This window comes from Meleagris gallopavo, chromosome 4 (assembly GCF_000146605.3).
Source record: "Meleagris gallopavo isolate NT-WF06-2002-E0010 breed Aviagen turkey brand Nicholas breeding stock chromosome 4, Turkey_5.1, whole genome shotgun sequence".
Taxonomy (NCBI): domain Eukaryota; kingdom Metazoa; phylum Chordata; class Aves; order Galliformes; family Phasianidae; genus Meleagris; species Meleagris gallopavo.
In genome coordinates, this window is record NC_015014.2 from 68,619,655 (window position 1) to 68,640,201 (window position 20,547).

Consider the following 20,547-nt stretch of genomic DNA (forward strand, 5'->3'; position numbering starts at 1 on the left):
TCGTGTCCGGCGGGGGCTCCGCGCTGCTCAGCAGGTACGGGGCCGGCCGTGCCGCCCATCCGACCCCGCCTTGAGCACCGCAGCTCCATGGGCAGCAGTGCCAGAGCATCGCCGCCCTCTGGGCAGGGCACGTCCTCCTAGCATCTAACCTCAATCTCCCCTCTCTTAGATTTTTTATTATTCACCCTTATTTTGTTACTCACTCCCGACCTGCCATTATCACACCATGTAGAAAGTCAGTCCCTCTCCTGCTTGTAAGCTCCCTTCAAGTATTGGAAGGCTGCAGTGAGGTCTCCCAGACCCTTCTCCAAGCTAAACAAATCCAGATATATGCTCCAAATAACTTCTGAATATAGTACAGCTGAGTGTTTACAGTTTAGCATTTAACCACATTTACATTCTTGTTGCATTACCTCTTCCTTCTGTCGTCTTCAGACTCACACCTCTTCTTCCAAACATACTTCAGCAGCCCGTGAGGCCCCTCACTTATTGTAGTCTACGGAAGGGAAAGAGGAAGACTGTGAAAGCTGTTGTTAAGAGGTTTCTCCGACTGCACAGTGGTCTTTGGGTTAGGAGAAAGGTATGATTTTGTTTTGTTCTGGTATTATAAACCTATTTAAAACAGTGGGCTCATTGAAGGTGGTGATGCACTGCAACAGGTTGCCCAAGCAGGCTGTGGATGCCCCATCCCTGGAGGCATTCAAGGCCAGACTTGGATGTGGCTCTGGGCAGCCTGGTCTGCTGGTTGGTGACCCTGCACATAGCAGGGGGTTGGAACTGGATGAGTGTTGTGGTCCTTTTCAACGCAGGCCATTCTATGATTTGTTGCTTTTGTTCTGATAGGCAGAGCTGGTATGGAGATGTGCATCTCCTGCACTTCCTGAAAGGGGGGATTTGTGCTAGTTTGCTCATGGGTATTGCAATATGTGTGTATTGGCAGCAACTCACTGTGTATTTCCTTCTGGCAGTCTGGTTACAAGAAGAAATTGTGGAAGAAGTCTACTGCCCAGAAGAAGCGCTTGAGAGAGTTTGTGTTGTGCAACAGAACACAATGTAAACTCCTGGATAAGATGACCACTTCTTTCTGGAAAAGAAGAAATTGGTATGTTGATGATCCCTACCAGAAATATCACAACCGCACAAATCTTTCTGTGTAGGAATCTTTAATTATTTTATAAATAAACACATGCATCTCATCTGCTCAGAACTATGGCCCAAAATAAAGGAATATTAAAGATTACTTTGAGGAGCAACTTGTGTTTTGCTTGGCAGTGATGACTTGTCACCTACTTGTTCAGATGTCTGGTGGTTTCCTACGATTGTGTTTAACATAATGTTTGTGGATGAATACAGTCTAAACATTACTAAAAATCAGTGAATAATTAAACATATTTAATCTTGAATTTTGTTAAAAGGATCATGTTTAACTTAAGGGTATTCTTTATCTCTCTGCTTCTTGGTAGCTCACTACATGGAACCTTCCTGGGGCATGGGAAGAGAGGAGAGAGGGATTCCAGTGTTGCTGCCTGTTATTGTACCATGCAAACTCTTGCCCTGTTTCCGTGTTCGCACCACAGTTATGTGCAGCTTTGCTAACTTAGAGGCATTAGCCAAATTTCTTAACAGAACCTTCCTTATAGGACTCAATTTTGTGTCTTTTGTTGGTTTTTGAGTAGTGGAGTTGATTCGCTGAGTCCTTACACCATTATAGAATCATAGAATAGCCTGGGTTGAAAAGGACCACAATAATCATCCAGTTCCAACCCCCTGCTATGTGCAGGGTCACCAACCAGCAGACCAGGCTGCCCAGAGCCACATCCAGCCTGGCCTTGAATGCCTCCAGGGATGGGGCATCCACAGCCTCCTTGGGCAACCTGTTCCAGTGTCTCACCACCCTCTGAGCGAAAAACTTCCTCCTAATATCTGACCTAAACCTCCCCTGTCTCAGTTTAAAACCATTCCCCCTTGTCCTATCCCTTGTCCTATCCCTAGCCATCCCTGTAAACAGTTGTATCCCCTCCTGTTTATGCACTCACTTCAAATATTGGAAGGCCACAATGAGGTCTCAAGCAGTCTGTTTTACATCTCAGTTTGCATGCACAGCTGAAACAAGGCTAAGGATTTATTAGAGGGTCCTTTTGCAATGTAAGCTGTCATGTAACTGGTCTGCTTTCACTTTCAAAGGGCTAGGTTAGAGGCTTTCTCTACAAAACCGGTGACTTAAGTATGTGTAAAGCAGTTCCTTTCAGCAGCAGTTTGAACACATCTGCTAGAAATGAGCCCATTATTATTTAGGTAGTCCCTATTTATCAGCTCCCGAGCCATCTGTAATAGTAAGAGATGGTTTGCTGCACAAGGCTGTCGTATGTCAATGAATTCACTGGTTACTCAGAGTGTTCAGTAGCTGTATTTTTTCCAGTTCATCATACAGAAAAGTTGTGAAGGACATGCAGCACTTAGTGAGTACATCTATATACACAGCCAAAAGTGAGATTAAAAATAATACAGCAATCAAAGGAATGATTCTGGCCTGCCAGATACATTGAACAGACTAAAGTTGTTTTGATTTTTCTTAAAGAAAAGATTAAGACTTTATTCAAGATATATATCAAGCAGTATAACAAAACCAGCAAAACATCCACCTCTGCAATACTCTTGTCATTCTTGTGAGGCATCGCATCTATCATTTCATCCCATCTCTTCTACTGATCACAGGAAAGGAATCACGTGAGGTGCACAGTGATGATCCTTAAATAGTCTGTATAACACAACTCCCAACACGGTGTTCTCTATTTCAAGTACAGTGCCAGGTGCATAACAGGTACCCAAAACGAACACCAAAAGGCGACTAATCACTAAAGTGATTAACGAGCACTGTCACAAGTACAGGGGTTTCATCGCTACGTGAGAGCACTTCAGAGAGCAGTCAGAGGCAGCAGGTTGTTTACATGAGGCTAGGGGGTGTTGGATCTCCCCAAGCAGCTTTCTCCTCATTAAGAATAAATAACCTGATTTTCCTTTTCTGGCTGTGCTGGGTTTGCATTTACACAATTTAGATTAGTGTGGGATTATTGCAAGGCGACTGGTGGTGATACATGAAGTCTTTCTAGCTGATGTGATCCTGATTCAGTGATTGCTGAGCACTGACTGCACTGACACTGGCCACAACAGCAAGAATGAAGGCATGGGGACTGCACTGAGCTGCTCTGAACTTACTGTGTTCATAACTGAGGTGTGTTTATGGTGCACTTGGTGAACTTACAGACTCATTTACCACAGACCAGATGCAGTTTCCTTCCTTTCAGCATCAACTTAAAGTAATGCATGTTCCTTGTGCTGGTTAAAAGCTGTATTTTCTAGGGCTGACCTATTTGAAGCAGGCTCAGCACAAGCCAGCAGCGTGCAGCCAAGAGCTGAATGTATTTTGGGATGCATTAAACAGAACACAGCCAGCAGGTCAAGAGAGGTGATTCTCCTCCTGTATTTAGCTTTGGTGCAGCCTCATCTTGAATATTGCTTGCAGTTCTGGCCTGCACAGCACAGAAAGGATGTTAAAGCACTTGGAAGCATTCAGAGGAGGCACCAAAGCTGGTAGCAGGGCTGGAGGCACATCTTGTGAGGAGACTGAGGGCACTGGGGGTGTCGAGCCTTGGAGAAGAGGCTGAGAGGTGACCTCAGTGCTCCCTGCAGCGCCCTGGGGAGGAGAAGCAGAGCGAGGTGCTGGGCTCTGCTCCTTCCTGGGAACTGGTGGCAGAAGAGGAATGGCACAGAGCTATGCCAGGGCTGGGCACTGGGAAACATTTCTGTACCATGAGAAGTCAGATAAAGGAACTTTAGCTTCCTCAAGGGGTGGCTGATACCCCAAGCCTGCCAGCATTCAAGAGGCATTTGGATAATGCTCTTGATGCCACGCGTTAACTTTTGGGTAGCCTGCAGAGGTCAGGCAGTTGGATTGATGGTATTTGTGGGTCCCTTCCAACTGAACTATTCCATTCTATTCTCTTCAGGGTTACATTCTCCAGCCCATCTCTGCTAAGTCAGGAGGTGTCTGCCAGCCTGCAGGACTGCTGGTGGAGCCTGCTGCCTGACAGGTCCCTATATCCGTACTTCTCTTAAGCTGGGGAATCCCAGATCTTGAAGATCTTGGCTGCAAGGTGGCTTGCTTTTAGGAGAAGCAATCTGCAAGCTGTTAGCCGGGCTGCAGCCCTGAGCCTGAGCTGGGAGGAAGAGAAGAATTGCTTCCCATCCCTATGCGCTGAAGAAGCCACCGTCTGTGAGTCCTCTGATCACGTTCTGCAAACCCTTTGCCACGAGGGGTCAGCATCAGTGCAGGAAGGCGGCTTGCTGAATCAGCTCGTTCCCGTGGCAGAGAAAAAGTGCAACAAAAGACTTCACGTCTGATGTTTATTTTAAATAAATGCAAATAGCCGCAGGGTGAAATGACAGAATTGGGGCAACACCTGTAAACAACCTGTGTGTGGAAAACGAGGAATCAAAAGCAAATGACCGTTCTCTTCTGTACACAGAACACTACAGCACAAAGTGGACGTGGGTCAGCATTCACATTTCTTGTCTATCTATACACAAATATACAGCTCCGTTGATAAATTAATACATTTTTGCCAGAGATATGAAAAGGTTTATTTTTCTCATTTATACACTGAATGTTTGGAGAGATATAAGGCAACTCCCTTGTCAACAATTTCACCTCAGCACTTAAGAAAATCCAAACAGTCAAGTTTACAGTAAAACAGCAGATTAGACACATTTAATAATTTTAGTGAGAATCAATGTTAATACAGCATGTCTGAGAATAAAATTTATCAGCTGTTATGTGGCTCTATGTTTCGTGGGGGTTTTTTGGCATAATTGAGTGCAAACTTGTCAGCTTTTTCTCTTATGGCAACCTATTGCATAGCAGGGAAACACAGCTTGCTTGCAACAGGATCTCATTTCTGCTAACACTGCAGGCAGTTTTGCTATTTCTTTTTAATATTTGCCAAAATAAATCAAACAAACTTTAAAGCTGCTTCAAAATAAAACACACAAGCTTAGCTCCTCCAAGCATTTGCTGAGTATCTTATAAGGACTGACTCTTCTGTAACTGCTATTAATATTTGCTTCTTTTCAATGTATTTTCTGAAGGCTTCTTCTTTCTTACCCATTGGAAAATACAATTGAATTAGCACGAGTAAAGGAAACACAGTTCTCAGATAATGGGGCCAAACATCGTGGCAGACTCAGGAAATACCTGCTTGCTTTTTCCACTTCCTAGCCAGGTCGGATAAACATCAGTGTGCACACATGGGTTATTTCTCTCTTCCCCACATGCATAGGAAGCTCTGGGGAGACCTCGAGGATGCATCAGGCAGGGACAGCTAGGCTGCTGATGCATATCTGGCAGAGAAAAGGTTTTAAAGGCCACTTCAGATTTATCTCTGAGCCTGATACACTCCAACCGGCTACTGGCATCCCAGGCTGCTGCACCTCAGCTAGGTGAATCGTACTACTCGGGTTCCGGCCCGTCACTCATCAGTGAGGGCATGTTCCATGTATGTAATGCTAAATGGTTTTCTACTCTATGAGATAGGTCCAAGAGCAAACACAAAGGGCCACGTAATTAACTTATGTGTGAATTTCACATGCTTAACACTTACAAGAGACACCAACTTGAAGCACAAATACACAAACCCTACAACATCTTCCTCTTCTTTTATATCTCTCATTTATATACGGATACAAATACAACACTCCACCTGGTTCTCGTGATTCTAACCAAACTCCATGCTACAGGCAAAACTCCAGGCCTCAAAAAGCAGCTGAGCCCCAGCGTCCTGCTCTGCTCGTGTAAGGAAAACTCCAGCACCACACCAGGAAAGCAGAACGCTGGGACTGGTATTGTTAGGGGAGAACGGTTCATTTTCCCCTGGAAGCAAGTCACTAAAGCAATTCTGATGTGCTGCTGCAGCTACTACACGACTGCCTTGCTCATACTTCAGAACTGCCAGTAGAACATTTGCCACAAGCGATACGATCCAGTTTTGTAGCCGCCATCATTTTCCACACAATATTCTCCTGGCTCAGGATGATCAAAATTTAAGACTCCCCTTTCATTACATTGTTGAAACCAATCATTTTCTCTTGCACATCTCTTCCTCATCCTAAGTTCTGTCTCTGTGTCCTTTTAGCACAATGATTTAATCAGAATACATTTGATCCACTTGCAGAAACAGCATTACAGCTCAGCTTTTCCTAATAAGTCTTGGACATTTTCAAACAGCTAAAGCACTCAGGCATTTGTTACATCATTCACAGGCTTGAGGAGGAAGAGAGGCAAGAGAAATCCATGGCTTCTGCAAATCCACTTCTTTAATGATAAATAAATACACTGTCGAGTATCATCACGAGCAACTGATTATTTTTGTTGTTGCTGTGCATTCACAGAGCTAGAGCTATGCAGACACAATGAGAATTGTAAATGTACAGCCTTACAGGATTAGCGTGAGTGGGGATACACTGCAAACAAAACAAGAACTCTTCATCTGCAGGTGTCTGTCAGACTGTCCTAACCATGTTGCTGACAAACGCGAGAAGCTTGGAACAGGGTACAGAGACAGGAGCGAGGAAGGCCATGTCTACAACGCTGTACATCAAAGCACATCCATCCCACTGCTGTTTCCTACATTATTAACGAGTAGCTCTTTAAGGCAGAAGAGAGACATTCTGTGGATCTTGGTGCTATTGGCTCATTGCACTCACATTGTTTCAGTGGCAGAGGACGAGGTACTTTTCTTCCTGATGCGAGGTCTAAGGGTCCTAGGCGGTGCCTGCAGAAAAGCAAGAGAAAACTTCATTAGTTAATAGGAAATTCTTTCTTTCTTTCCTTAAAACTCACCTTTGTGGCACTTCTGTGGTAGTGATCCCGTCTCTGCCATGAAGAAAGAGAGAAGCCCATTCTGGCCCTCAAGATTGTTAATGAAGGATCAGTTGAGGATAAACCAATAAAATGGTTGAAGAGAACCATCATGGGCCCTTACCTAGGTTACACCACCTACCGCTCTGTCATTAACTAAGGTCATGGCCAAATACTGCCAGTAACACAAAGGTCAAAGCAGACAGGAGAAATTGGTGCAATTTGCATTGGCCATCAGCTCAAGACAGCAAACTGGTGGCAGGAAGCCCACTGCTGTTTCCCAGCCACCTTGCAGGGTCCAGCCCAGTTGTGAGTACCTTGGGGCATCCTGAAGCAGAAGGGGTCACCATTGTGAAACACACTGTGCTCTTGCTTGAGAGCCTGGGTAGAATTTGTTGAAATTATTTCACATGAGGACTATTGGAATTCCGCCTTGCAGCCAGCTGATGAGGACAGCTTTGAAAAGGAGCCCTTAAGCATGGAAATGTATAGAAAGACCACCAGGCAAATCTGCCCAGGAGAACCATGGAATGCCCAAGAGAAGCCAGGTCAATTCCATGATTGGTTTACTCTGATTAGCTCCACTCTCCAGACTGAACTGACTGAGACAGAAACTACCTAGCAAGGCCAACAAAAAAAACAAACAAAAAACCCCACCAACCTCATCTGCATTGCATAATTCACTCTGCAGAGCTTTGGTATGGCACTGGGGCTCAACAGATTCACAACAAGAAGTGGTTACCACATGTTACAAAGGAGCACAAATTCTCTATGTGGAAACCTAGCAAAGCACGGTAGATAACACTGCAAGGCCTGCTAAGCTCTTCTACTTCGTTTTCAGGAAAATCCAAGCTTTGTTTTCATTAACAGCATAAACCTATTTACCTGGAAGACTATGACAGGTTCTTACCATTTGTAAATGAAGACTTAGTCATTTATATTTTATAGGACTGTCCAATCCAAGACCATGCTGTATTTCCACATTCTTGTGATACAAAAGGTACAAATATTCATACAGGTAGGGAACAAGATCACAGGGAGGTTATGTTCAGATTCCATCCTGCTTCCAAGCCTGATCTTTTACCCCACTCTGAGTCCCCAAAAGCACAAACAATCAGGGTAAGATGGCTGTATCCAGAAAGGCATGTCTAACAGAGAATCATAGAACCATTAAGGTTGGAAAAGACTTCTTAGATCATCTAGTCCAACCCCCAACCTACCCCCATCATGCCCACTAACCATGTCCCTCAGTGCCACATCTCCACAGTTCTCTGAACAGCTCCAGGGACAGTGACTCCACCACCTCCATGAGCAGCCTGTGCCAATGCATCACCACTCTTTGGGAGAAGAAATTTTTCTTAATATCCAACCTGAACCTCCCTTGATGCAACTTGAGGCCATTCTCTCTTGTCCCATCACTGTTAACGTGGGAGAAGAGGCCAACCCTCACTACACCGCAATCTCCTTTCAGGGAGTTGCAGAGAGCAGTAAGGTCTCCCCTGTGCCTGCTCTTCTCCAGACTGAACCATCCCAGCCCCCTCAGCTGCTCCCCATAAGACTTGTTTATTGCACTTCTCTGGACACGCTCCAGGGCCTCCCTGTCGTTCTCATAGTGAGGGGCCCAACACTGATCACAGCACCTGAGATACAGCCTTACCAGTTCTCAGTACTGAGGGATGATCGTTTCCCTCCTTGTGCTGGCAACACTATTTCTGATACAAGCCAGAATGCCATTGGCCTTCTTTGCCTCTTGGGCACACTGCTGGCTCATGTTCAGATGGCTGTCAACTAACATCCCAAGATGCTTTTCCTCCATGCAGCCTTCCAGCCACTCTGCCCTAAGCCTGTAGCACTGCATGGAGGTTATTGTGACCAAAGCACAGAACCCAGCACTTGGTCCTGTTGAACCTCATACAGCTGGCCTCAGCCCAGCTACCCAGCCTATCAAGGTCCCTCTGGAAGGTTTTCTAACCCTCAGGCAGATCAACACTTCCTCCCATCTTGGTGTTGTCTGCAAACTTACTGTGGGTGCCCTCTTGTCCAGTCATCAATAAAGCTATTAAACAGGGCTGTGGTGATTGGTCACCAGCTGGATTTAACTCCACTCATCACCATTCTGTGGGCCCATTCCGCCAGCCATCTTTTTAACCAATGAAGAGCACATCTGTCTAAGCCATGAGCTGACAGGAGGAAAAAAGTTGCTGTGTACGACAGTGAGGAATCCTGCCCAGATCCATAGATCCACTCAGACTCCAAGTTGCTGGCTTAGAGCTGCTATCTGTAAGCCAGGAGCTCTGCAACACAGCCTGACAACCTGAGCAGTAAGTATTGCTCGGGAGAGGCTGCACTCTGAGAAGCTAGACTGCTCTTAAAGCACCCATCAACTGCTCAGTAAACACTTGAAATCAGGAATGAATAGTTCCTTGGAAGGCCACTTAACAGCTCTGAGAGTAGCTACAGAGACTGCACCTAACCATAGCAAGCTTTTGGTGAGAGCCACCAGAGCTACAACAGCCCGCTAGAAGGACGTGGATAACTACTAGCCACACCACAACCACACCACTCCTGCTCTCCCTGGCTTGGGGAAAGAGAAACGAACCCAGCTACCCCAGGGTGGAGACCTGCTGGTTGCAATCTGAGAGCAACATTTGAGCTGCTAGACGTGGCTGTTCCTCACTGCCCAGATTTGGAAGGAAGCCTTGTCTACAGCATCTCATGCAGAGGTTGTAATTCCTCCATAACAAAATGTTGCTAAAATTGCTTTTGTCAGACTGCAGTGTGAGATCTGTGTCTCCTTTAGTTTTTTTGTTTGTTTGTTTGTTTGTTTTCTTTTTGTGTAGCAAATTAAATCACAGTTTTTAATACAGTGATTCAAAACCTACTGAAATCATGGAGTCAGCAGTAGAACCACTGCTGGTGTTGGTGTGGTTTGGCCAGGTGCAGAGGGTTTGAGCTCTGAGCTCTCTGGCTACGGGTGCTGGCTGTTCTACCCACAAACACTCTGCCTCAGGAAAGCAAATACATTTTCAGCTACAGACAGGAAAAATTAGCCAGTGGTTGATATCCAAATCCTCACATTGAAATACCTCCACATTAGCATGTGGTCTAGAGCTAGATCCAAGTTTTGCTACTCAAAATCCAACTCTGAAGCTCCGTGCAATTATTATTTCCACAGGCATAGATTCGAATTTCTATCAGGGAAACCACATGTGTAGGAAATTGAGTGTTCTCATAACAAGACCCACCCCTGAAAGACCAGAAGAGTGCTGCTTTTGGATTCAGTCTTGTTAGGCCAAAGAGGTGTTCATTCAAATACTCAAAGAACTTAACAGAAGGAGGAACCTTGACAGTATGAAAGTACCTCAAGGGGTTGATCCTTCTTTTTAGGCCTTTTGTTCATGGATGCACTATCCAATAAATCGTTCTCTTCATCATCTGAGAACACAGAGTCTTTCATTTCACAGTTTGCCTCACGTGGCTTTTCATATTTATCGTTCACATCTATTTAACATGGCCATTTATGGTCTAAATATAAAGACAAAGGATGAGGAAGATCAGTGATTTGATTCACATTCCACCAAGCTCCACTTCACTGCAAACCCATGCATCTTCCAGGGATTAATAGACAGAAGGTTCACACTTCACACTCCACTAATAGCAGCTGTTGTGTTAGAAATGAAAAGGATCGTGGTTGCAAAGCCATTGTAAGCTCTTGGATTATTCTATGCAGAATTTAGACTAAATTTACAGCCTGGTGTTCTGGAGGTTGTCTCTAGAAAGATTTTTGTTTGTTTGTTAGGCTCAGGAATAAATTAAATAGCTGATTTCTTGAATTGCCAATTATATCCCCAGTTTCTACATCTACCACATGTAAGAGTGTCCTCTGGAAAGCACCCAATGAGTGCTGAAGCCCTGTGGACAGTATGGAGACAGTTTGCTGGGAAATGAAGCATGACTTGAAGCACTGACTTGAAGCTGAGAGAGCCCAAGCCAAGAGCCCAGTCCAGGATCCAGTGAAGTTAAACAAAAACTTCAACAGGCATTGAAGAGACTCTCAGTAGGGGTGCGTTGTGAGACCAGAGTGGGGAAAATTCTTCTTCTGTCATGCTAGAGTAAGTCTTACAGACTGTTAATGCCACCGAAGGCAGAATATGAGTCCATGACTATACATCACTAATGTCTGCTTGGTGGCTTCTACTCTTGTGATTTATAACACAATCTTTATGGGACTGGTCATGTTGTACACCACCATTCATTTGCTGCCTCAAACTCAGATGAAACAAGTGAAACAAGATGGTATTTTCAATAGCCAGATCAAAGCAAGAGCTATAGAAGGGACACCCAGGTGACTAAGGTCCCTGTATTTCTGCAGAGTTTCTTATCAGCAGGGCTGGGTCTTTCTTAGTTTAACTGACAGTTGTGCTTTTTTTCATTCTAAAACACATGTGGAAAACGAGAGTTTAAGTGTTGAGTGCTTAGATGACAATTATTGACTCTACTTGGGCTGTTTTATAAACACACATAGAAATAACATTCTACATTTCTTCTCTCAGCCTGACTGTAACACTCTGCTGGACCAAACACTACAGAAAGAGGATTCTTCAATATCTGACTATTATTCATCCATTTAGATCCTTGAAGCACACACAAAATAAACCCCCAAAACTGGATTCCCAAACAGTTCTCAGTTGGAAAATGGAGACACAAAGGGCAAGTGATTTGGCTACAGCAACACCAGTCACAGGCAGGTCACCAGGGCTCTCTCCAGTGCCAAATTCACGTTGGGAGCTGAACACTGTGAGACAAGCTCAGGGTACACTGCACACTGTCCTCTGGCTGCTAACCCCGTGTCTCTTCCCTTTGCCACCACTCACATGGGCAGGCTGATACACACTGTCACAGGTTTTCAGGAAGAGCTGGAAGTTGACTTCTTCCCAGCTGTGTTGAAAAAGCTGACAGTCACATTCCAGAGAGAGCTGGAGTAATGCTGAACTATTGTTTTTTTTCCTATACGTGACTGTGGTGTTAAGACTACACTGTAAGGAGAATATTAAATGTTCTTTACAGCACTTGGCAAAATCAGTCTAGGGAGATTTTATTTTAATCACAACTTTATCTTTCCACTTGGGAAGTGAGATATCCAAGAGACGCCTAGCTGAGGTCATCTTGGGTGCAGGAGCTGCTCTGTGGTGCCTCTCTAAACCAAGGAAAAATGGAGTCAAGCTTGTATTAAAAGCTGCTCGTTTAGTGTTTGAGCACAGCCCGACCCAAGCACAGCCTGTAGACCGAATGCTCCCCTGATACCAATTCACATGACTGCTCCCAGCTGCCCTGCTCTCCAGAGGTCCCTCAGATTTGGGTTGCAGGCTGGACATCAGGTAGTTTGTTTCCAGTTAGTTAAACTGGGTCAGGACTTCTTGAAACTGCATCCTTGAGGTTTGCGTGGAGGCCTACAGACACCCCTCAGCCCTGTGCTGCTATGGGGAGCCAAGAGCTTTCCTTGGAGCAAAGACGACATGAAGGGGACATGCCAGAGGGGTGATGGAAAACTAGAATGTGAGCATTCACTGTGGAGATGCAATGAGACGTTAAGAACATACAGGATCAGGCAAATGTGCTCTGTGGCCTTTGTCCTGCTGTCCACTGCAAAAGAAGACAGAAGGAAGTGTGAGCCCTTGATAACTCCTGGGAGTCCCAAACTTTTCCAGCTGACGTTGCTTTCTCCATCGTTATTCTCTCTTGAATTGGGTGCAGGATGAAAAAGATGTCCAGGCAGCACTGCCACTCATGTTTTATATCTCCACAGCCAGCAGAGCAGAAGCCCAACGCTTCTGCAAGCCTCCCACGCTCCCCAGCATCCTAGGTACGGTGTCCCTGCCCCAGGGCTGCTGCTTTGAAGACTGGGGAGAGCTGCTTCTCCCAGCTGACACGTACTGCTTTGACTCCAGCAGCAGAGGTTGGCAAAGTCCACTGGAAGAAGGGCTGAGGACTTCTCCCCTGCTCTATCTCACTGTGAATGAGGAACCAAAACCCAGACAAACGGGAACCAGTTTCACTTCAGCCTCACTGTCCTGGAAGAGGGAATACACGTGTCCAGCCTAGGCTTTCATAGTATGTTTCTGAGCACTGATGAGAACAAACCTTGAGTACAGACATCCTAGAAGGTCTGGAGTGAGAAGGGAGGATTGCCTGCCCATCCTGACTCAGACATCTACACTATGGACAGTGCCAACCTCATATCCACCTGGAGTACCAGGCTTTGTCCCATGGTTGTTGTGGAACACTGTGCTACTGTGAGACCAGAATCACAGAATCACAGAAGCAACTCATCTCAAAGGGCTGAATGAGCACCAACTATGAGGTCGTTTTTTTTTGTGAACCAGGCAATTACAAGATAAAACCTAACTTTTCCTACAACAACAGAGCAGGTTCTCTGCAGGTGGAGAAAATAGGACTAAAGCAGGGAATTAACCAGAATAACTGGTAGATGTGAGGAACTACTGGGAAGGGAGATGGAAGCCTAAAGGGAACAGATGGGTTCAGGGACACCAAGCTTTGCACCTGGAGAAGGAGCACATCAAAGAGCAAACCATACAGTTGGAGCTGGCTTCTCAAGGACAGTGCTTGGCCTCAAGTCACCTCCTGTATGTTTCTAAGAGGCACTATCATATGTCCTCAAAGTGGCAGAGCCAGCAGTGTGTGCTGCTCCAGGGAAGCAGCTGATGGCACCTGGGACTGGTTCACAGCCAGGAGGGGTTGTGTAAATCCAGGGGCCATGTAAATCCAGGTCTGTCCCCTGGCTCTCTCACCATCAGGAGGCTCTCACTCCCCATCTCAGAGCTGGGTGTCTTTTGGGTGTTTTCACCTGTTATGTTTTTGCCTACACACCTTTGCAGAGAGGGGTAGAATTATTGCAGAAATGAGGAAACTGCTCATGTCCTAAGCTCAAGCTGCTGCTACTTCTTGCAGAACTGTCTTTTCACTGTCCAGACCTATGAGTTTACAGAAGCATAACAGAGGTCAGGACCTTGCTCACTAACTACAGATGAGCAAAGAACATTGATGCAGATTCTCAGAAATATTTGGATACCTACATACAGTTACAGGGGGAACTGAGCACCCCAATACCTTCGAGAAGCTGGACCTCCCACACCCTTATTTTCCCAGGCAACACTTCTTTCTTCTGTCATTGTAATTCCTCAGGAACTATATAACAAACCACAGTCACAGACTACACAAGCCAGAAACAAGGTGTTGTATTATTGTAATGGAACATGAAGTCACTCCAAAGCTAAGTCTTTCTGGGGGATCCTTCATATAAGGAGTTTTGCACAGCACTTAATAAGAGCAATAGGGCAGATATTTATTATATGATGACGATCAGCTTCTTTTCCCTGCAACAAAGACAAATTTGCCATCATTTCCGAAATACGTTGATCCAACTCATGTACTTCTCCAACTGTTTTCATTGCCAAACCAAGAAGTTAGAAGCAGCCAACCAACCAACCAGCAAACACTGCCAAGGGGCCACAAAACAGAGGCAGACAGAGGCTCATCTTCCCAAAGCTGAAGTCAAGTGCAACCAAAGCAAACAAGTCTATTCACATCATCAACAAAGTCACTGGTTAATGAAAACACATCCCACAAATGATTAAGTTGTTAAAAACTAGTCTATTCCAAACACCTCAGAAGAAAACTCATGCAATCTTTAACACTTACATCAGAGTCCCATAATATTTACATAGAGAAAAGGAAAGAATAAACTGTTAGGGGAAAACATTTGGATGTAGAAGGGGGAGGAACATTGTTTCAGAGCACAGAAATTCTCATCGTTGCTTTCAGAATATCTTTGGTTGAACTGGAGCTTATTAAACAACAATGAATGTTTGAACTTTGTTGCTGAAATGGAAATGTACTTAAATGTACTTAACCTACTGATTTGCTATGAAAATTTTTCCTTCCCTGACATTACTAAAATAAATATTAAAAACTCCCAAGTTGCCATTCAGAAGTACTGCTGGAAAGTGATGCAAATTATGCCCATAAAAATATGATTCAGCATTTAAAAAGAAAGCTTTAAGGAATAAAATGCCTACAGCAACAGAAACTGGTTGTCTGGTCTTTAAGCTCAATGAGAAAAAGGTTAAGAAGTGTGTAAATCCCTAGCACAAGAGATAGCAGCAAAACTGGCTACAAGCAAAATGGTCACCTAGGCCATTTAATTGTTTTGTTCAGGGATGAATGAACAGCTTCCTTGGTGAAACGTCAATTCATTGTTAAGAACACTTTCTGCTAAAAGAATCTCATGTGTGATTTGCAGCATGCCACAAAAAAGGAGTTGGATACATCTAGTATACCAGGAAGGTGATTTAAAACACAACTAAATGAGCATCCCATTAAGGTCTTTGCTGAGCTCTCTGCTGCTTGTGTGATCTTGTCTTCAGGGTGACAGTCACGAGTGGGAAAGAGCCCAACATTATTTTATTGGAGAAAAATAATGCTCCTCCTGGCTTTGTGCTGCAACATCTTGTGCATGGCTGACCAAACACCTCAGCTAAGCAGTCACTGCTGAGCTGTAGTTTTAAAGGTTTATGTCACTGTATCAGTCACATTGACAAACCAGTCTCATTTATCTTTAATGTCCTTACACATTTCTTACCTTGCCTGAAATCATTATTAAACTTCCCCTCAGATATGTGTAGCCATAACAGTTTTCCTGATACACAATAAATTTTAAACATCTTTGAGATATATTTATTCTCTGCAAAGTCTAAAACTGTTCCTCCCTCTCAGTCATGCCACACAGTCTTTGCATCAGCATCCAAGACATATTGAGATAACAGCACTGAGCACAGAAGTTATTTCTTAAATGCAAGTCCCAGGCAAGCTCGTTTAACACTGAGCAGCAGTTAAGCATTTCCTGGGCACTGCCAAGAGTCAAACAAATCCCTGAAGGTTTTCCCTCTGTCCTTCCCGAAGAGGAAAAAGAACACTTATGTAATTGTATCACTGTTCCATCGTCATCCTCAGGATGACTTTCCACAGGCCTTGAACATAGAGGAGATGTCAGAAACTTGGGTAAAGACCTGGGAGAGTTCTGTGAGCACAGATCACAGTTTTTTTACAATAAGGGTGGTGCATGCCCTGTCCCTAGAGACACTCAAGGTCAGGCTGGATGGTGGCTCTGAGCTCCTGATGGAGCTGGAGGTGTCCCTGTTCATTGCAGGGGAGTTGGACTAGATAAGCTTTAAAAGCCCCTTCCAACTGAAATGGTTCTATGATTTGCTTCTGTGCATCACACTGAACTCACTGTAGCCTTCAGCCTCTGTACAGATGCCCATTCCATGGCATAAGGAGGCTGCATCTTCATGAACCCCCTCCGGTTTGGCCCAAATTAATTTGTCTGTGTCCACTGCCTCCTTCAGGATATTGCCCAGGGAGCTGGGAGGGCAGCATTTTGCTCCCACCAGCCTGTGCTCTCCTAAGAGCTGTGAGGTTTTAAGATAGATATTTGAGTTTCACCTGCAAAAACATTGAGGCAACTGCTCCTGCCACAAAGGCCTCATCAAGGCTCTGAGACAGCCTTTAATTTCCTGCTTGAGGTTAGGCTTGAATATCTGCCCTTTTAGGTTATAGTCTCTTCAGGACTGAGTACTTCTAACATTTGTATCCTGCAACTGGCTTCACAGAAGTTGGTATGAAAGAAAGATCAGCACCAATAGATTGGAACAATTTAGTCTAGTTAAGCAAACTTTGTTTCTTTCTTTGCAGCTTTGAGGAAAAAAACATTCACATTACATAGTCAGGGACGTGTCTTCCAAGATACCAAAGCTGCACTTACTAAGGGGCATGTAAAGGGCACACCATTGTCTGCTAGTGCATTAATGCACGCATTGCCTTGGAGACAGAGAAAGGGCAGCCCGTGGGGGCAGAAGGAACTTTCTATGAGATGCAGCATATTGCGACTGACACAGTCAGAGCAACTGGGTTAAGAAAAAAAACCCAGCAAAATAAAGCAATAGGAAAGTGTACACAAATTTGGGCCCAATTTGTAAACACGATGGTTTGACTACTGTTGTAGTATCATTAAAGGAACTCCCTAGGTTTAATTCATGCCTACTTAGCACTTCAGGATTCAATGAATATTTTATAAATAACACTGAGGAGTCAAATCCATAAAATTGGTTTAGGCTAAAATTAGAAGGGTGCTAATAAAATGTACTGTGAGTACAAGGGGTTCATGACTACTTAAACAGATACCACTTGAAGGAAGCTTCATTTTCCTTGCACAGCAGCACGCTCACCCCAAATGTGAAAGTGCAAAGAGCTAGAAAAGAATCATAGAACCATAGGATCATTGTACAGCCTGGGTTGGAAGGGACCGTAAATCATCTAGTTCCAACCCCAGCAGCACAACAGGGAGGGTGACAAAGCAAGTGTGTGAAGCTTGGTTTGCCACCAACATAATGTGCAAAGAGACAGAGGGTCAGGCTGGGAGCTCCAGCCTCCAGGCTTTAATGCTGCACACCCAGCTGCTCTGGAGGTGACACGAGCCAGCTGTGTTTTCACAGCAGTGGCTGCAGTACAGCGGCAGCACTGCGATCCTGAGTGCCTCTGCTGCAAAGCCCCTAGGGCTGTTTGCAGTATACAAAATAAACAGAAAGCACATGAGATGAGGTGTATAGGAATTATGAAAGTCAGCTCCCACTAACACGGGACGCTGCCCGTCTGGATTTCTTCTTCCTCCCTAAACAAAGTGTTTGGCAGCCCCATCCTCTGGCATGGCCAAACCTGAGGCCTCTCCCTCCTTTCATCAGACACTGGGATAAAATGCATCCTCTATAAGAGAAAGGACTGAGGTTTTTCTCCAGAGATAAACTCCCCAGCCTTGGGTCAGTAAGGTGAGCAGCACTGCAAAACTTACTGTCAGCACACAACACGGCTCACAAACCCACTCATAGCCTGGCTGTCCCCTTACTTGTTCCCCTGGTGTTAGGAAACCTGGTGAGTAAGATCAGCAGGAGCAAGCCAGGCTGGGGAACACAAGCATGCCCAAAAGGTATGCGTGGATATCAGGGTGCAGGAAATCCAGCACTCACCTCTGAGGAGTCGGCATACTGAGCAACACGTGCACACTGAAAGAGGAGCTGAGCATTAGGGACTCATCAGGGTAAGCTATCATTTCTCAGAAAGCACTGAGCAACTCTAAATCTCTGCTGAACAGCCCCAAGAAGGGCTTCGTGGCTCCTGTCTGCATAGAGGTGATTGTCTCTGCTCACCATCACAAAGCACAGACCCAAGAACGTAGCTCACGTGGCTGTGTGCTAAGACTGAGAGTACATACAGCTCCTGGGCTCCATTCTCAGATCACTAAACAGAAATAACTCCTGACAGGAGGGGAGCTTGGATAAGCAATGTGCAACACAGCACAAGTGGTTGTGTGATGTAAAGACAGGTTACAATACTGGGGCTTGCATTGCTACATGCCTGGATTTCCTTTTCTGTAAGTTTGATGAGATGTTTCCAAGCATTGATGCAGACACTCAGGCAGCTTCTAAACAAATACATTCACAGAAACCTGGTGTTCCTCAACCAGGAACATAGGAAGAAGTTTTGCAATGGATTACTAAGAATGCAGACAATCAAGGGAATTGCACTGCATCCTTCAATGCAAAAGCAGGTGATTCACAAGTGTTCACAAAACTGTTATCTTCACAGCTTCACTTTGTTTGTGCTTTAGAAAACAAACTAGAAACCATTCCTAGTTTGAGCTTCCCAACTTAATCCTCAGAGTGGCACCAGTGACTCCAGATAAAAGGAGTTTCTGGAGCTAAAAGGGTTTGAGCTGTTTGTGATTTCTTTAATAAACATTATCCCTGCACTGCTGACACTGACAACTCTTCCATAGTTTCAACCTCTGACTTTACACAGAGGGTAACCAATCTCAATTTTCTGAAGGCTTGCTCTCTGAGACCATACAACTTATGTACATGGGCAGTTTCTAGAGCTTTTCTGGTCAGTGGGGACAGGGCTATCCTGGCACACGCTGAGTGCTGATACTTCCCAACCTTTTCTCCGTCCTGCTAAGCCTTCAGAGCTTAAGTTGGAAAAGCAAACTAAAAAACAACCCCGACTCTCTCCTCACAGAGGGGTGTCAGAAAGCACATCGCATATTTCTGCTTTGAGATCATTCCAGTTAAGAATGACCTCCACCTCAGGAAAGCTCAAGCAGTAAGGGCATTCAGTCTGGGGAGTATGGTGCCTCTGTAGGACACTCTGGGCTCACAGTGTCACCTCCAGACATTGATGTCCCGTCAAGCAATGCAGAGCTGCTTGCTGAACTATGTCTCACTGGCTTACCCAAAATAAAGGTTGGCTTCCAGCCCCCTGCCCACACTGGGAGCTTCAGCAGACATCAGCAACCACGACACATGTTTGCATCAACTGTGGGACTGAGCTTTGAGACACAGTGGCCACCATCCCACTCCACAAGTCACATGTGTCACACTCACCAGCCATTGGAAGGGAATAAGTTTTATCTGCACTGTCCAGGATACTTTTAAGACAATAATATAAGGTTAAGAAGTACAAAAGCCCCACACTGTTAATACAGACACATCTGTTTATTTGGCATTTGCCAGAAAAACAGGATTGCCTTGAGAAGTACTTGAAAACACTGTTCTGGATCTTCCAATTGTTTATCATGATGAACTGCCACAACATTTACAGTTCCCAAATGAAAGGGACAGTTCTGCTTCGAGGAAAAGCACAGGTTGGAATACACATCAGAGCTATAATATCATCAGGATGCTAAATTGAGAAATGCTGAACTAAGAGCAAAGTGAGAGATGAGATAAAGAGGACAGGTGGCTGGGCTGTCATGCATAGGGAGAGTGCCCACTGCGTTTCCTTGGCGTGCATTGAAGAAAGGTGTGCATGTGCTTCACAGAAGCAGTGGTAACGCTTCGTGTAACACACTGTGCAGACACAAGTCATAGCAAAGCTGCCTTTGCCTCTTGTGTTGCCCACACGTGGTTTTAGATTGGGTGTGGGAGCACGGTCTTTCTGTGGGATGGGTGTGAATAGCTCAGGTGCCTGCCCCATGGCTCAGCTGTCTGCACCAAAGGCTCGCTGAGCATCTCAGCTATTGCTCAAGCACTAGCACAGCTGCCTTGACCAGAGTGCTGGTTGCAACTATGGGAGAAACAGCAAAAAGTAGGGCTCATTCCCCTTATCTCAAAGGCAACTCTGGCATATCCTATGTCATAGCCTCGTAAGACACTGTTGTGCAGACAAAAATAAACCTTTGCTGTGTCTGCATTTGGTACTGCTAACTAAATGCCAGGCTCTTCACACAGTGCTTGCTGTCAAAAGGAAATTCAGGGAGTCACAAATCAATCTAAGCAGCGCCAGTCACATCTTAAAAAATAACAGCAATGGAAATGAAAGTAGCTGAGTGGTTATTTAATGGAGTTGGAGTACAGCACAATGCTGCAGCCAGCTTTTGGCCAGAGCCAAAGCCCACTGGTGTTAGGAAAGTTGTCTTGGTGGGCTTGGAAGCATTCCCAGGGATGTGAAACCAGAACCCAAAGCACTCCTGGTGCTCACTGGGGTAGTGGGGGTTTTCATACCAA

General features: G+C 45.0%; 2 protein-coding genes across 9 annotated transcripts in view; one reads left to right on the plus strand and one right to left on the minus strand.

Moving 5' to 3' along the window:
• Positions 1-5: 5 nt before the first annotated feature.
• MRPL35 (mitochondrial ribosomal protein L35) lies at positions 6-1,240 on the plus strand (the record flags this gene model as incomplete). The annotated part of the gene is made up of 3 exons (XM_010710664.2): positions 6-34; positions 436-580; positions 969-1,240. Coding segments are annotated over 3 exons (363 nt in total), but the record flags the coding sequence as incomplete, so codon positions are not given.
• Positions 1,241-2,388: 1,148 nt separating this feature from the next.
• Positions 2,389-20,547, minus strand: part of REEP1 (receptor accessory protein 1) — a 61,983-nt gene continuing 43,824 nt past the window's right edge. For 2 of the 8 annotated variants that reach the window (XM_010710608.3, XM_010710606.3), the window contains 3 exons: positions 18,013-18,048; positions 10,275-10,414; positions 2,389-6,827 (listed from right to left, as the gene is read on the minus strand). In XM_010710608.3, coding sequence (XP_010708910.1) covers positions 6,756-6,827; positions 10,275-10,414; positions 18,013-18,048 — 248 coding nt within the window. In that variant the 3' untranslated portion in view covers positions 2,389-6,755. Of the gene's footprint in view, positions 6,828-10,274; positions 10,439-14,152; positions 14,308-18,012; positions 18,049-20,547 lie in introns of those variants that run through there. The other 6 variants (XM_010710607.3, XM_031553240.1, XM_031553238.1 and 3 more) reach the window with 6 other exon arrangements.